Raw genomic sequence first — 17,995 nt, 5'->3', positions numbered from 1 at the left:
TATTTAATGTTTCTCTTCTTTTTAGACTTCAGAAAATTGCATTACAGTAGTTTCTTAACTTTATAAATTCAGAATTAGTCTTTAAAATGTGTTTGAAAGCCATTAGTTATTTTTAGGGCTGTTAAATTCAGCAGCTCTAAGTTCTCCTGTTCAAAAATTCTTTCTGTGGGCCTGTAATTTGAATAATAAGACTTAAAGATGCACATACTTGGTCGTTAATGAGAGGTTTCAATTTTTTGTGGTGTGTTGTGTTTTGGTCGGTCTTTTTTTGAATTAACTATATTTGGTTTCCTGACCTCAACTACTTTCCTGTATTTTCATTAGGTCTGTGGAGGACATCACTTGCTCAGGAGCTCTTTCTGCTTCTCTGTGTTTGGCATCTGGGATTCTCCCCTTCCAGATCTCTCTAACAGATTTTTAAAACCTCTTTCTCTTCAAGTGAGTGAAAAAACTTTACACTTGCTGTTTGAAGTTTCATTTTCTGTGTCTATTCAGCTTTCCTTCCCCTACCCTTTTGTGTTACCTGTCTCTGCATGCTTTGTCCAACAAAAGCTTTCAGCCTTTTCATCAATAGGTTGCCATCAGCTACCTGTACTTCATTAGCTTTCATGTTTCTGTGATGCTGAATATGCTCAGGAAGTGAGGCAAGACCTTTTAAACATCAATTACTGTAGCAAGCAGAGTGCAGAACATTTAAAGCAAATTATTAAATGTACCTTGGCTGGGGGAGACAGAGTGTCAGGCTAGAATTTTTTTTTCCCTATGTGACGTGAAACATTTATCTGGTTGATTGTAAACCTTGTTCTTCTGAGGGACTTGAATGAAACCAAATGAAAGCATTCAGTTTATTATATGTACAGGATTCCTGCTTTACTGACTGTTGGTGTGAAGCAGCATGCTAGGGGTGCCCTCAACCTCTCTGTTTTGAGTAAAGAGCTTGAAGCAAGGTTTCTGATCTGTGTGATGAGCTTGTCTCATTTCTGCTGGCTGCTATATGAAGCTCACAGACCAGAAGCAGGGCACATCAGATGAAGGGAGCTTTCATGTTTTTACAGCCACAACCTTTCTTCAGCTGCCACTGCCAAAAGGTGGTGGTGTGGGTGCTGTCTTCAAAGATGTGACCTGGGAGAGCTATGGCTTGTAATGACTTTTCTCTCTGCTGATACCCTTGGTTTGGTGGAACAGTTCATAAACTTCTCTTCTATTGCCTTCTTCACCAATGTGCTGTCAGGAAAATGAAGAGTGTGAGTTGCAGGTTAAATACACCTGAGATCCCAGGAGCCTCATTATTCACTTGCTGACGCAGCAGCAGCAGGTGATTAGTACCATTGCTCCTCCTGCATTTTGCATCACATGGAGTTACTGGGGTACTGTAGTTCTCCTTGAGGGTGAAAAGGAGCATGGGAAGCTTGCTGGAAATGGAATCAGGTGGAGTCTGTAATGACTTGCAGCAAGTAGGAAGAAGTGCTGTGGGAAGACTGAGGGAAAGAACAGGAAATGTTCTGATGGTGTTTCATTTTGGTTTTCATTCTTGGGGTCACTGATGAAGAAGAGTGGAAAAGTAACAGGGAAGTGGGTGGGGAATAGCTTTAATCTTCTTTGAGGCATGCTTTAAAAATCTCCTGTATTTGTCATAAGGAATAAATTTTGTGTTATGAACTATGTAACAATATGGTAGAGCTGTGAAGTGTTACTTTCCGAGGAGAGGTGAGGAATTCAGTCTTTCACATCTCAGTAAGAAAGGGTTAGAGGGTGCTGGGGCAACCATCTATCATTGCATGCTTGAAGAACAGAAAAATAATGACTAAGGAACTTGTTGTTCTGGCAAACAAAGAGAGTTGAAAGTTGTAACTAATAAAATTCTGAGGATGAGGCATTCTTTGGAGAAATTACCTAGTGGAACAATTGATTAAAATGTTTAGTTCTTTGTTAGAGGACGCTTGAAAGCCAGGATGTTTCTCACAGAAGACAGATATGCTTCAATTAAATTAGAGCTGCTGAACTTAAAGCAGGAAGTAAAAAAGAAAAATAAATCTGGTGGCTTGGATTTTACAGGCTAGAAATGAATTTGTGAATCTATGAAGGAAAGTCTCCTGCCACTACCTCACAGTCATTAGAAAAATATTATAGCAAAAAGCTCCCATTCTCTGATTCCTTGTTTTTGTTTAAGTGCATTTACACAACTCTTTTATTTCAAGTTGTCAAAAACAGCTTGATAATAGCTGGCTGTGTCAGCAGAAGTCCTGAGACTGTAAGCAAAATTACTTAAGAGAAAACACACATTCTGATACCTTGATCCTGCCATCACTTGCCCTCTTTCCTGGAGCAAGAAGGACTCTGCTGAGGGATCAGGGCCCTGAGGTACTTTACCATGAGTGTAGGTGAAATGTTACCCAAGAAAGCCGTGTGCCTCCAGCTGCAGTGTCCATCTGTAGACAGCACAGAGAAGCTGGATGCTTGTGTTACCTTGGGGATATTATAGCAAATATTAGCTCTTAGAGGATCTTCAGATTACTGTGAGAAATATTTCAGGCTCATGGTACTTCAATTGCAGGAATTTCTGTTCCTGCATATAAGGAAGAGGGGATAAAATGGAGGAGGTTTAGCAGCTGCAGCCAACCAGCCATCTCTGCAGCAGATTGCCATGATGAGGACAGCCATCACCAGTGTGATTCTGTGATGTCAAGAAATTGCAACAGAAAATCAGTCTGTGATAGATGATTACATTTCAAAGCTAGCCTCCCAAATACTTCAAGTATTTGAGTCATTGTGAGAAAACAATTCTATCCCACCAATTTCAGGATGGGGAGAATACATCTCTTGTGCTGTCAGGGAGGCAGTGATGATATGTCAGTTGTTTACTTTTAATTAAACTTTACTTGCTTTCATAAGGAAAGGAAAGTTTGACAAAAAAAGCAAAGCGTTTCTTGATTTGCATATCTTCATTTATATGATTCTGAATGTAGTGTCATTCCACTCTCTTGCAAGTCTTACCAACATCTTTGCTATGGATTTGAAATTTATTCTGATATTTTTCTACAGAAAAATTAGACCAATAATTTAGTGTAAGCAAAAAAAAAAAAAGAAGAATGGGTTTAAGCTCCTAAAAGTATGTTTTTAGGTCACAAAGAAATTTATGTATATGTGGTCCACACACAGAAGTATACAGTGTTGTGTATTCAAGTAATTTGACATGCAGGAGCATCCACTGAATTTTCCAGTGTGGAATTGAGTTCAGGTGTAGAATTTAGAGTAGTTACATTGTCTATGAAATTAGAATAATTATAATTCCAATTTAACTCTACCGATAAATGAGAATGTATTTATATGCAATGTCACATATTGCATTTTTTTAAAGCTCTTGTATTTCTATGTGGCTTTAATCTCTGTTCTAGAACTCTGTTATTGTTCATGAGAGACAGACACCAGCTATTTTATTTGTATTAGCGTAAAATTGAAACTGTCCCCTCTTCCCTGCAGAGAAGGGAGTACACCAGCCAAGAATATGAAACAGTGATATATCAATCTAGATGGGTCAGTGAGTTTAGAACTATTTTACAGTAAAATTTATAGTCTATTCAGGTGTCCATTTGATCTGCTTCCCAACAGAGATAGCAGGTTGGTTTTGGTTTTTTTTTTGGTGGGGAGGGTGTCAGACATTTCTATTGGCTTTTATCTGAGGGAGTGTTTTGAGTATTAGTAAAGAAAAGATTTTTCTTTTTCTGTCTGAAATGGAAATGGAAGTGTGGACATACTTCATTAAAGTTGCTGTAGTAGAAGTTGACTCACCTTCTTGTTTAATGAATGGTTACTATCATGATAAATAAACTCCTATACTGTCATATTCCTGCACATCTCTGACTGCCATTTCACTACCCAATATTGAGTGAATCTAGATCTAATCTGGAGATTGAACGCTCTAGATACCAGGATCTTGTTTTCTGGCAGAAATTTCCCATAATCTGTGATTTCTAACAGTCCTGATTACTTTGCACAGTTTGGAGGTTGCCAGCCTGACGCGGGCAGATGCTGATTTGGAGGCCAGTCGAACGCAGATCTGTAAGGAAGTGATTGCTATGATGTTGAAGAACATGGTCTTAAATCACAGCCTCTTTCCTCATGTGGAAAAGAAGATAAGTTCAGTTTTCAAAAGGCAGTTTCTTGCAATGGAGGAAGAGATTCAAGAGGAGTATGAAAGAAAGATGGTGGCCTTAACAGCTGAATGTAATCTGGAAACTAGGAAGACAATGGAGGCTCAATGCCAAAAAGCGCGAGCTGCAAATGAAGAGGCTGAGGAGTTAATGAAGAAAATTAATGAAAAGGTAAATCTGGTTTTAAACCAAGATATTTTGCATGATATGTAGTTTTATGGAGATGTTTTCTCTTTTAGACTAGAACAGCTTAGTTATCCTCCTAGAAGAGTAAAGATCTACAATTAAATGTGTTCAGAAATTCAGATACCATAATCAGGGTAGTTATTATTAAGAAATTGTGTTTAATTCACCAGAAAATGATTTTTTCTCGAGACAGTCTGTGACATCTGAAGACAAAGAGTTGTCATTACCCTCTTTGTTTTGGGGTTTTTTTAATAGTCACTTATACTATTGTAAAGTGGTGTATTTTTATTTACTGTATTTTTCTGAGATTTCAGACACTGTGTGAAGTATTTTGCACATTCATAGCAGAACAAACTTCTGCATGATAACCTTTACAGTCTAGGTAAAAAACTTCCAATATTTATGTTCTGTTTTTGAAGAAAATTAGAATATAAGCAGAACCAAGGGCTGATTTCCCTCTGAAATGAATGAAGGCAAGCAGAACAATCTGTATTTTAGAGCGAGGAGTGGACTTTTCTTGGAAATAGCGTCTTTGTAATAAATAAATAACTGAAGTCAGAGTAAGATTCCTTATAATGCTCCACTCTCCCATGTCTTTTTTTGAGTATATTGGATGCTTACAATAAAACTGATTTCCCCCCACCCTTTATTATTATTGTTAACAACTTCCTGTGGCTTGGAAGGATTCTGGTAAGTTTTGAATATTTCATCTCTGTAAAGCTTAACATGCCAAAATGCCCCAAGTTGATGTTTCATATTTGTTAAGAGGGTGACTTGATGGGAACAAATAGTGCAGTTTGTTACTAGTGGGGCTTTGCTTCTGGATCAAAAGTGGTATTTGCATATCACATACCCATAATTGTTTAGGTCTTTTATGACAATTCATGATTAAAGTTTTGGCACAATAAGGTTTTTTTGCCGAGTGTGACCCATTAAAGGTATTCCAGCATGTTGAGGCTCTCAGGAAGTACTTTGTTTTATCAGGCTGTTGCATAGAGAAAATTAATGGCACAAGGCTAGTGAACCAGTGGAATTTCCCTGATGTTTTCAGGTGGACTTTAAATTGTGACTCTGTGGAGTTTTCCATGCCTGTAGGATATGCCAGTCCTGAACTAGCACCTAGAGGTGTTAGAAACACAAGAGGTGGGAAGAGATACTTGTGGGCACCTTCTTAAGGATGAGTTGAACTGTACTCTGCTGGAGACTTTCTCCTCCTGCTGGATATAGAGGGAGCCTAGACCTCACTGAGATAAGTCCTGCCTTTCTGCCTTTGCAGAGAGAGGGGCCTGACTGAAACTCAATGTGTGAACCCACAGTAAATATACTCTCAACAAAGTCTGATTTGTACTGAAAATCCTGATTAGGAGGAGTTAAGCAAGCAATTAAGGCCAGTCCAGTAGCTGTCCTGATCCCTTTACCATATCTTGTCATTGCTGTTGCTGTTGACTGTTCTGTTGGTAGAAGGACCTGGTTTTATACATGCCACAGCACGCAGTGCAGAAGGACATTCTGAGCATGAGGGTTGGCTCAGCCCATTCTCCTGGGCAGCAGGTGTACTGACAGACACCCAAGGGATGGCACTGGAAAACAACTAGAGCAAGAACTTCCTCCCCTTCTCAGCCAAGACATAGAATTTCTATTCCTGTTTGATTAATTATTTGCTGCCTGCAGTGTGTCTCTTGGGGAAGAAGTTGAAGTGCAGAGGGCAGTTCTCCTCAAGATAATTGGTATGAAATTTAGAACAAGACATTGTGACTCTTAGGTAGCTCTGCTGGCATAAGAAGCATTCTTTGCTCTGTGGGACATGTATGTTTTGATTCTATAATGACTTTATGCCATCTGAGATTAAAACTATGAATATGTAAATCTTACTAGAGAGCTAAGAGGAAATATTTCTGGCAAAGAAGCTTTTAAAATAATTGCCATTTAATTCTACTCCATGGTTGTAAATGTAAATCTAAAACAATGCTCTTGGATTAATTTGTAGAAACTGATGGTTAAAGTAGGTCACTAATAATAAAAAACTTCTCAAGATTTTTAGTACAGTAGGGTTTTTTCCTAATTTATGTTGTTTTTAAAATTATTATTATTATCATTTAACTGGTATGCGTTATATGAGTCTGAGTCTGTTTAATTTTAATAGGATTTCAGGATTGATGAAACCTAAAAAAATAATTTAATATATAGTCTTTGTGTTGAATTTCATGGCATTTTATATAATTTATGTTATATAAGACTTGTGAATTTTAAAAGGACTTCATTATGCCTTGGAAGTGATATCTGGATTAGAATCTGGCAGCTGTACAGCCCTGCCATCCAAACAGATGAAAACTATGCAAAGTGTACACTGATTCAATATTAGCCTTCACATAAACCTGAAATGACAGTGACTAAAGTATTTATAAAATTTATATGAGCTAGTAGCACTGATACTTTAAAATATGTTGAATTCTGAAAATCACTTCTGATGCATTTATTTCTTTCTTTTCTGCAGCCTGCTATAGAATACAGAAATCTTCTGGACAAACTTCACAGGCTGGAGCAGGACTGCCTGAAGAGGTTCCTTTTTGTGAAGCAGGAGGAATATTTTGCAAAGGCTTATAGAGAGCTGGCTGTTACCCAAAGAAAGGAGCTGCATGCCATCTTTTTTACACAAATAACAAATGCCACTTCAAAGGGAGAACTGAAGGTGGAAGCAGCTAAAACATTAGTGGAAGGTTACTCTAAAGTACAGGTAACAGGATGATATCTCCATTCCTAACCTAAAGACAGAATACAAACCTGCAGTGACTTTTGAGAATTGTTTCAGGATTAATGTTACCACTTTCATAATGAGCTTTTGTAGAAAATAGTTTAAAAAATTATTATGCATTCATTATGCACATCTAGACATCTACACAACTGTATATTCAGATATATTGACATGTTCAAAACCCACTAGGCACCAAATGCTCTTAATTACTTCAGAAGATGTACTGAGCTCCCCAATCTAAATATGTAGATTACTGAAATTGTGGTGTGTCTGAAGTACTATGATTATGTACTTAGAGAGGCTGAGTATCTCCAGGTTCTGTTATCAAGGGGTGCTGATGGAGAGTATGTTCAGGACTTCAGGTTTGCTTTCAGCTATGTTTTAAACCTCTTGCAGTATAGTAGCCTAAGTTATTTCCTCATGGTTTGCTTTTTTTGTTTGGTTGTTTTTTACTCCATTTGTGTTGAAAGTTAGTGGTCTGATTACAAAAGTTCTGGAAATTTTTCTTCTGGCTGCTTCTTGAGGAAGAGTATGATTGTTGTAGACCTGCAGGTTGAGGGGGGAGGTTAAAAAGCAACATCTGGAAAGTAGGTGTCAGAGCATGTAAGGCCCACTCCTAAAACCTGATGCACAACCTGGTATACAAAAGCTACACATGGGCCCCTGGCAGAGGGAGATGCAGCAACCACTTTGTGCAGAAGATAGTTAAGCAGCCAGGTCAAAGAGGTAGAGCAAGTGAAAAAAGGTTTGACTGTGTTTTGTCTGCTCAGACATGGGTCAGGTAACTAGCAGACCTTGTCCTGGTTATTTATGCTAGCAGAATGTCTGCTATAGTGCATTGTGTGCCTAACTCTGGTCTCTGCCCAGACCTGTCTGTAGGTATTTAAACCCTTCCTGTTTGCCACTGTTGGAAGGGGGAACTTCTAAGCCAGCCTGTGTGCAGCGGGCTGTACTCTACATGCATGGAAGAGTTGGCTTTGAAGCCAACTTATAGACATCTTTGAAGATGTGACCTTTTATGTAATCATAAAGTACACTGTAAAGAACAGTTCTGCTAACACTGGTAGGGTTGCATGTGTGGATTGTGAATATCTGATCAAATGACCTGTTAACTCAGGGCACTTAGGACATGCACCAGCTGTTCAGGAAAGTACACACAGTATTGAGGTTATCAGGCCAAAAGCTCTGAACTTTTTTTTTTCTTTTTTCTTTTTTTTTCTTTTTTTTTTCTTTTTTTTTTTTTGTTGAAATAACCATAATCATTTCTTGTGATCATTAGAGTTAAATTGATACAAGCTTATTATTTTACACTTGTAGGAATTTTTAAACCTTGCCCTATGAAGGAACAAATCTGCTCTGATACTCACGTTGTTAGCCAAAATTAGCATTACATCTAATTAAATGCTCACATTTGTTCATATTCTTTCCTGTAGGGTGACATTGAAGAGCTAATGGACTTTTTGCAAGCCTGCAAGAAATATCATCTGAGTAGAAGATTTTCTTACAGAGAATATCTTATAAGTAAGATACAGTCAAGGGATTCTCGTGTCTCTGCTCTTATAAATGCTGCAGCAGCCCAGATATCGAGTCTCATTAACAAGACAGAAAGGTAAAGAACTCAACTGTTTCCTTGTCAGCCATTTGACTGTGTTATCTCGCAGACAACAGACTCTTCAAAAGTCTTTTTTTCTGTGTTACCTAGCAGGAGGGTTGCATAAAATGTTATCTTTTAGTTGATTCTAAGAAAATATTTTGTAACTGATTGCCTTTGTTAGTTAAATCCCAGCAGGTGCTAAGGTGAGGTTTTGTTGTCTGTGTCTGCTTTGTCCAGCACAGAGATTAATTGCTGGAAACATATGTAGTACCTGGTTGTAATTCTGAGTTCAGTGGGAACCAGACTCATGTAAGATTCTCAGTGTCTTTATACATCCATTATTTGTGTAAATACTTGTCAGTCATGTGAAAACACATGCCAGAGTCCAGTGCAATATGTACTAGTGAAGACCATTTGTCTACATGCTTCATACACAAATATCTGGATTTAATGGAAAAGAACAACTTTGATTCACTTTTGATTGACTATGTTTGAGGAGCTGGACACACAGTTTCTCTTTTTGAGCTGGAAATCATTAATATTTTCTAAAGAAAATAGATGAAGTTTATAAATAATTTAACTGGAGGATTTTGACTAGCAGAGAATACACCTGTTGCAAAAAATTAAAAGGTAGATGTCAGGGAAGTAAAAAGTAGACCTGGAAATGTACTGTTGTAATACACACATTTAATTTGTTTGGGATATCATACCAGACCCAGGCTGACTGAGTACTCTGTGATGGGATACTCAGAATCAAGGTAGAGAGGTAGAAAATGGTGACCCAGCAGAGACACAGAGACATAGTTATTTAGAATTGTGTGGCTGTGAGGACTACTGAGGGAGGCATTGTGCTGCCACACTGAGAACTGTGTTAGTTTGGCATATGGAGAGATTAGTGAGGAGCTTGCAGGACAGCAAAATATGTCAGTGTACAGATAAACAACCTAGCACTGCTGCTGTTGGTCCTGTGCATGAAGCTTTATTTGTGTATTTGAGATGTCTGAATTTATGTCAGTCACTGACTATATGTGAAATATGCATTAAGAGAACTAGATGGACACTGATCTTTATGGTGTGTTTTTTCTTCCATAATGTCAATTTAATTTAAAAGTAATATATTATTAGGAAGCAGGAAGTCTGTTAAAAACTATCAAAGATTGCATCTGTTGATGTGACAAAATAATTTATCAGGGTGTTTAAGTATCTTTTCCTTGCTTTTCTTTTTGATTGTCCTGTGTTCTGCCTCATTGGAATCATACTCTAAGTTTAGCTTGAATCACCCTGAGTTTAGCCCCCAGATTCATTGGTTGGAGAGAGCTTCTTCCAGTAGTCTTGCCCTGTTTTGCTAAGTCTGCAGCTGTGTGGCTCAAAGACAGATGTCCTGGAACAGGAAATATAGTCCAGACATGTGTTTCACAGAGTTCCCTTCCTTCAGTTCATGCCTCTCTTTGGAATTATAAGGTCTGAAATGTTTTCTCTGATTATGTGTTTCTCTCTATGTGAAAAGCCTTTGTGAGAACCTCACTGTGTGACCATTGCAGTGAACAAATGGGACTTCTTGAGCTGGAAAAATTGGTTTCACCCATTGTTTAATGCCTATTATTGCACCTAACAGTCACAAAACAAATCAACTATTAAACAGAAAGGAAAGGCATAGTGTTAGTTAATCGAAGACCTCATGGATCTCATCCCCAAAATGAATTAAATGTATTAAAAAACCTTCCAAAACCCCCCAGACTTCCAAAAGCAGCAAGTATTATTACCAAGATGAAAAATTAATTTTTCTAGCACTCTTCTATAAAACTTTCAGAGTATGCATTGGCTGGTTGTCTGTGGACAAAGGACACGTGCCAATAGTTGGAGGTGTCATTTGGAGAGCAGCAATCCCATGTGGCTTTCTGGGCTTAGAACTAGTTATTTTCCTGTAACTTCCCACACCTGCTGCTGCAGTAATTCCTCTCAGACAAATGTTGGCCAAACTCTAATAATTCATTCTTTAGCTGGTGTGATTATAAAACTCCAGAATGTAGTACCTCAGTTTATATTCTACGGTTTTATTTTCTACAGGCAAACTGAAATAGCCTTGTATAACTCATGAGAAATTCATAATTACATAACATAGGCTTGTATTTCAGTCTCTAACTCGAAAGTGATTTTGGGAATGTTTACAAATTGAAGCACTAAAATTTGAGCAGCAAGAGCAGTCTGGTCTGAATAGTACTTTAAATTTGTAACCATAGTATCCTTTTATTTTTCACTTTACCATTGAATCTGCTTGCTCAATATAGATACAGCTCTGTCTTAATCTATTTTGTCCCTCTTTATAATAGAGTGCCTTAAACTTATTGTTTTAAATGGAATTCTAAAATACAAAACTTAAATGGAGAAGAGAGAAGATATAGGTTAGATATACCACAGATAAATGCAGTGATAAACCAGCAGGTAAATATTGAGGGGAGAAGTCTTTTTAAAATGAAGCTTTATTAGTATGTTTAAAATTTATCAAATAGGAAGGCAATTTCAAATTAATGTGAAAAGGATTCTGTGTGGCTAGAAATGAATGTTATAAAAACAAAAATAAAACCAAATCAGTTCTAGGGAGGGCTGTGAACATTTTAAATGAAATAGAGCAGCCAGAGTTTTCATGTTGTATTTAAATAAAGTGTCCCATTTGTCTGGACTAGTATTTCAGGACTCACTGTCTTTTGAAAATCAAGTCTGGACTGCAGTGCCAAAAAGCAGGAAAGGAGAATTTAAAATATAATCTGTAATCATGAATTTGAGGGATGGCTACATAGGCTCTTTATGTTTTTTCTTAAAGAATAATGTGCAAAAGGGCAATACTTGAGGCAGTGTTTATCTTGGATATCAACAGAGGTGCAAGGTTCTTGATGGTTTTAAACTATAACATTGGTAAAACACTGTTATTATTTTGCCAGTATCTTCTTGTTCACAATAAGTATCTTTCCTCTTCAGTCTCTTAAAAATGGAATTCAGTTCTTCTGACTCATTAGATACAAACAGTTGCAAGTTCATTTATTAATTTCTCCCAAAACTTAATTTTTTTAAGACCTCAAGGATTTCCTGTGTATTGTGTTTCTAAAGTTGTCAAACTATTAAAGCACCTTATGCTGCTCTCATTCTTACTAATAATCACCACTTATATGGACCTTGTCCATAGAGAGTAGTTTTCCAGCTATGTCTTGGCTTGACATTTGTGGAAGTCAGCAGTAATGCATCAATATGAAGTTTTCTAATAATCTCTTAAAACCTTTTCTGCTTGTAGCACTCTGCTATGTAGGGAGGGCATTTATTGCCCTGAATTATTTATATGAATTGTGATCTGGACAACAGCAAGATGCCAATTCAGCAGGTGAAATCCTGATGTAGCTGGAGTAGCATGGACAGTCATGCAGGTTCTCTCTCTGTAGTTTCTCTCTAGTGATGTGATTTGGCCTCCATGTACATTCAGGCCTGTACAGCTTTTCTGCTTCGTATGGATCTCCCTTTTGCTTTAGTGATACTTATGTTCCTTTTCTAGCTTCCATGAAACAATTTTCCTTGGCTGGGGTCCAGCATTCTGGAACATTGGTTCCCTGTAACATCAAAGTCCTGCTTTTCACTTCAGTACTCTCACTCTGTATTTGCTCCTTAATTTGTTGACTTTCATTCAATACAGAGGAGTCAAGGTCTCTCTCTGACTGACCTGTGATACTGCTGCTGTTGGCTACACACTTCACCTCTGTACTTTGCTTGGTGCTCACTGCCTTTGGGAGGATTTCCCTTTAAACATCCTTGGCATTACCACAGCATTCTCCTTCATTAAAATTCTTTGTTCAAAGATATGTACCTGCACATTCCTTCAGTGATTAAATTTCCAGTATGCTGAGACCAGGCAGTTTTATCACACAGTCTATACTGTCTCATTACCTTTCTCCTCTCCTTTTATTTTGCATTTCTGTTTGGAGTCCTTTGAGACTAGGACATCTTTTATTCCTAATACTGTAATTGTTTTTATATTGTATTTTTATGAAACCAGAAATGAAGGTATCTTGCCAGGATTGAGCCTTTTAGGAATTACCATAACACCCATTAATATAAGCTGGCACGTAAACAGACCTAGGCTTCTGTGATTGGATACTGCATCACTGCAGTTTTAGCTGTGGACATACTGGATCTCTCAATAAACCAACTGAAACACTGTAGACCTTTTATAATCCTAAAAATAGGTAGCTATATATCATCTTCCTATCATTCTGGGTTGCATGACTTTTCTTAAACTTTCATTTGCTGTGTGGTTCCAGCACATCTATCTTTTTCTACTGCAGACTCTTTTCAGTGCTCTGGACAGGGATTTTAATTGGATGTAGCAAGCCTGGGTTTATTTCCTCAGTACAGAAAAAGATGAAGGTGTTAAAAATTATATCTTGGTTATTATCTTTCCTCATTTTCTCACCATAATTAGTTACCTTTATTCACATATCTTTTGTCTTGGGTTCAGTCAGAAAGGAGGGGGAGGACTTAAGAGTTACCAAAAAACAAAAACTTGGTGCTGTTAGGGAGGTTTTGACATAACACTGAATTTTAAGATTGATTAGTTTCAAGGCAGAAATTACCTGGCCAAGAATGATGCCTGGTGGATTACTTTCAAAATACTGAAAGGTATTTTAATCCCCTTTGCAGATTAAAGAAATGCAACAGATAGACTTTGAAAAAGCTCTGCAAAAGGAGGATTTGTTTTGTTGCCATAACTGTGATAAAGCACGTCTGAGTTTCTATCCAGCACATACATTATACAGGAGTGATGTTTTATGGCTTGCTCAGATAGTTGTGGATGCTTGAGCAGAAGATGGGGAAGTGTGAATTATGGGTTCTGGCCACCCTGGTTACAGTGCAGTGGGTGCAAAGAAGCTGATTTGGTAATCTTCTGCTTTATTTTAGCACTTATTTTGAGGATTTTGGTTGGAATTAAGTTGTCACAGTAACAAAAAATCCTAATAAATCAAAATAAGACTCTCCTTTCTGGAGAAGGGCTTGCTGACCACATTTAGATACAACTTTAATTTAGGAATTGGGCCAGGTATCACACTGGAATGAAACCTTGAAAGCCCTGGAGTCATCTGAGTCCTGACTCTGTAATCTTTGAGGAAATGGGGACTGGATAGGTAAATTAGAAGGTATCTGTGTAACATCCAAATTCAGGTCAGGAATTGGTGCTTTCAATTCAAAGTTTCGTGTTGACCTTTTCAACACCACATTTTGTAAGTCCACTGTGCTTAATAGAAATTATAACTCACAAATGTCCAATGGCCCAGTCTGAATTAAGATGTTCTTTTATTCTTCTGTTGAATAAGAAAGATTTGGGGAACTTGTAGTGTAAATGTAATAGCAGGTAAGTCCTGAAATTCAATTTGAGTTGGTGGAGATGGAGCTTTTTTAACTGTTGCAGCCACTGTTGAGATCTTGTTTTCTCTTTGACATTAAATGCTGTAGCAACTGGAGGTAGACCATAGTATTGAACTTCCACTTGAAGCACTGTGGGCTTATGACTGATAATTTGCTGTTTCAGATCATTGAATTTTGCTATTATTTTGAAATTTTTATAAATATTCTGATGTAAAATTAGTAGAAAGTATGAATATAAGTATTTTATGGATATGATTGCTTAGTCTATTAAAAATAATATTTCTTTTTACTTGATTACATACTTTAAAGAGAGATTTGTTTTAATAAGGAGAAGGAGTTGTAAAAGACATAAAATGGCATTTCAGGAGCATTAAATGAAAAAAAATTAAATATGCATAATATATAAGGTTTAAAATGTCTCATTTGAATATCACATTACAAACTGATGTGTAATTGGTTTTGCACTTGCCTGTCCTTCCCATCTGTCCTTTCTGTCTATCCTTCCTGTCTGTCCATCCTTCTTCTTGTTTCTTTTTATACACCTTCACAAACTGTCTCAATTCCGTGCTCATTTCTGAGATTGTCCTCTGATTATCCCCTTCCTTGTTTGATTCTCCTGAGTATCACTGCTAAAGAAACAAAGATCATTCTTTGTGTCTATTTTGCTGAGCCTTTTTATGGTGCTAATTGCCTCATATATCCTTTTGCTCTTAAGAATTTGGGATAACTGTTATTACAGAGCAGGTCATCTACCTGAAAGTCACTTGGGAATCCTGCTGGACCGAGCTGAGGCTGAAATTAATTCTGTTAAACAGAAATTTGATCATGATTTAAAACAAGAAAAGCAGAAGCTTTGCCAGAAACTCATTACCAAGCGAAGGCGGGAAATGCTGCAAAAGGTAATTATTTTCAATGTTTTTATTTTTATAGGGCTTATCATGAATTAGAAATTGAATTAATTGAAAAATAAGATGTAGTTCTTACAGCAGGGGTCAGCACTGCCAGTAGCATGGTTTAAAATAAGTGCCAGTTGGTTTTATCTGTACCACCATATTCTGTATTATTCATGCAGTAATGCTTAGCTGTCAAACCACATGATGATGGATTTGTTTAGGTGTTAGCTCTTTTATCCAGCAACAGTCCATATTGTCATAGCCTTTGTATCTAACAATAGTCAGAGTTATCACAGACCTCCTAGGTGCTCACAAAGCCAATCTGTTGAGGGCTAGGTGAGCCTCTGGACACTGAAAAGCAGTTTCAAGAACATGGAAAAGCAAAAGTATGAAATTTTGCATTGCTATGAAATTCATACTTGAGGAGCTAGAATTCAAGATGTTCTTTTTTCTTAACTTTCTTCCTCCTTTTGGTAAATGAATCAGCAGAAAGAGCATCAAAAGGAGCAGCTGTCACTTGGAGACCCCTTCAAAACTACTGATGAGATCTCTCACTACCTGAGACACTGGAAAACTCTTCTGAGTGATCACACCATTGAATTTGAAGAACTTACTGAAAAGCTTGACAATGAGGCCAGCGAAGAGCTGAAGGAGCTTCTCTTTAGCCTAGCAGAGAAAGCCATTGAAGAGCTTAAACGTGTTCAGTGTGGAGTGGTTGTGCAAGAGCTGGTCAAGCTCAATGTGCCAAAGTTGTTCCTGCTGGAAGCTGTGGAGGAGCACAAAAAAGAGATGGTGGTTAAACATGCACAGCTTGAAAGGGAAGAACATGACAAGATCATGGCTGCTGAAGAGCTGCTTCAGCTCACCAGGCAGAGGCTAAGCCAAGAACTGGAAACAGGCATCTCAGAACAAAAGAAAATAAGGAGCTGGGAACAGTCAATATTCATGCAAGTATCTCTCTGCACTCTTTTCTTAGTTACTATGGCAAGTAGAATAGAACTGGGAGTTTTCACACCTGTCCACTTGTAATTCCTAATGATCAGTTCTCTGTTGGGCACTTAGGAATTGATTTTTTTTTTTTCAAAGTGCTCAGCCCATGCAGTACCAGTGGGTGAACGCTGCAGTGGAAATCCTAGGAAGCAGTAGTCTTGAAGCTAAAAATGTGGAATAAAGGTTTTATACTTCCGTTCATTCCATGGGAGGTATCACTTAGACATCTTTCATTGTTATTCTCAGTCTGTTCTTTGAGTTCCCACACTTTGGAAATGCCAATTAGCATGTCAGACCTAATTGGCCCCAAGTCTACGTTGAATATATTCCTTCTAGCCACAAGTCAAACCTTACTCATCAGGTTTGGTTTAAGCTTTGGCACAGAGTACACAGTGCAGTGTCTGCCTGTCCAGCTCATTGCTCCATGTGTCAGACTGGGCTGCCCTGGGCTGTGGACAGTGTGTCCCTGGCACTGAGCCCTGAGCCAGACAGGCATCATGGCACAGGCAGTGCTGCAGAGAGGAGTTCTGGCCCCTTGTTAGGAAATTAGGGCCATTGCTGCCTGCTACAGTGGGACCCTGGGGAGGTGGGAAAGCAGGTGGTGGCCTTGCCATAGCTGGGAGACCTTGCACAGGGAGAGCCCATGGCTGTGGCCAGGAGTGGTTGTGCCTCTCACAGTGGGCAGCAAGGTCCCTGGGAGATCAGGGAATGTTGGTGAGCATTTCTTATTAGCTTTCAAGTACATTTATGTCTGGTTGTTTGATTGCCTGAATATTTGCAGTAGTACATTTCCTATACAATGTCTATTTAATAAGAGACATTGTTAGAGACATGGGAACATGAAAAAATAAAATTGCAGCTTTAGGGGAAGCAGCTGGAACAGGCAAACCTATAATAAGCTGTGTGGCTCTGAAGAAAATGTACCAGGCATAAGAGATTGAACAGGGAGGGAGAAAAAAAAAGAAAAAAAAAGACACTGGTAAAAGTTTCTCCTTCATATCTCTTCTTTAAAGCAAAATAGATTTGTATGGGCAGTTTTATCCAGAGAGAATAAGTTTTCCTGCCACATGTTGTAAAACCATGTAACAGGAATATAAAAAGAAACTTTACCCATTGCATTTGCTCTGCTAAAGAAGAAAATTCTATTTTTTCCCATTGTTTTGGTTCTAATTTCAAGGGCTTTGTATTTTATTCAGCATTTTAAATACTCTTCTGTGAGTCATTTATATGCATTTTCTAGCTTGTCTTAACTATCTCTTGCTTACATTGCCAAGAGCAGACCTGCAGGAATATGGAGGTAGATTGTATGACCCAGCAGGACTTTACTGTTTCTGTCTTAATATCCGTAATAACTCTGTTCCAACCTGCAGTGTGCCTGTCATATTTGTTAGATGCTGTCTTTATTTGAAGCAGCAGTAATCTGTTTGGGGGTTTTTTTCAGTAAAATGCAGGAAAATATGTGCAGAAAATGCAACAACAACTGTCCTACCAACAGCCCCTTAAAATCTGTCACGGTTTTTCCAGTCCATTGTCTGTCAGTTATGGTATTTTGATGACAGATGCCAGCTCTCATGTTTATGTTCTCATCTGCTGTCTAGCTTTCAAAAAGCATTATTTTGAATGATAGCTTTTCATTTTTGTTGCTTATTAAAGAGACCATGGGTTAGTCCAAAATATTTGTGAAGATTGTTAATGTTTACAGTCCTTTTTAAATATAGACATACAGCAAAACTCTATTTGCTGTATTTTATTTCATACGTCTCTCTATATATCTATGTATGCGGATTTATGGCATGGTTTTTCTTCCATAAGTCTAAAACAAGATGAGAAATTGTTAAGTATGCTATAAATGATCTGGAGTAGTTTGCAGTAGTCTTGTCTTAAAGTAAACAACTTTTTGAAGGGAAAAACCTCATGCATTAGAAGTTTTTAGCTGTTCTTTGCTGATTCAGTAGAGAGAAAAAAGGATTTCTAAACACAGATATTTTAGTGAATTGATGAGGCAGTGTAGGTCTGGTACACA

General features: G+C 37.8%; 1 protein-coding gene across 5 annotated transcripts in view; it reads left to right on the top strand.

The window, feature by feature from the left end:
• The window catches only part of EVC2 (EvC ciliary complex subunit 2), a 58,350-nt gene that overhangs the window by 26,119 nt on the left and 14,236 nt on the right, over window positions 1-17,995 (top strand). For 4 of the 5 annotated variants that reach the window (XM_031062843.1, XM_031062845.1, XM_031062846.1 and 1 more), the window contains exons 9-13: window positions 3,998-4,322; window positions 6,832-7,071; window positions 8,523-8,698; window positions 14,829-14,988; window positions 15,469-15,929. In XM_031062843.1, coding sequence (XP_030918703.1) covers window positions 3,998-4,322; window positions 6,832-7,071; window positions 8,523-8,698; window positions 14,829-14,988; window positions 15,469-15,929 — 1,362 coding nt within the window. The remainder of the gene's footprint in view (window positions 1-3,997; window positions 4,323-6,831; window positions 7,072-8,522; window positions 8,699-14,828; window positions 14,989-15,468; window positions 15,930-17,995) is intronic. The other variant, XM_031062844.1, reaches the window with a different exon arrangement.

The sequence above is a fragment of the Geospiza fortis genome, unplaced genomic scaffold (assembly GCF_000277835.1).
Source record: "Geospiza fortis unplaced genomic scaffold, GeoFor_1.0 scaffold666, whole genome shotgun sequence".
In the NCBI taxonomy this organism is placed as follows: Eukaryota; Metazoa; Chordata; class Aves; order Passeriformes; family Thraupidae; genus Geospiza; species Geospiza fortis.
This window is presented reverse-complemented; position numbering and strand designations above follow the sequence as displayed.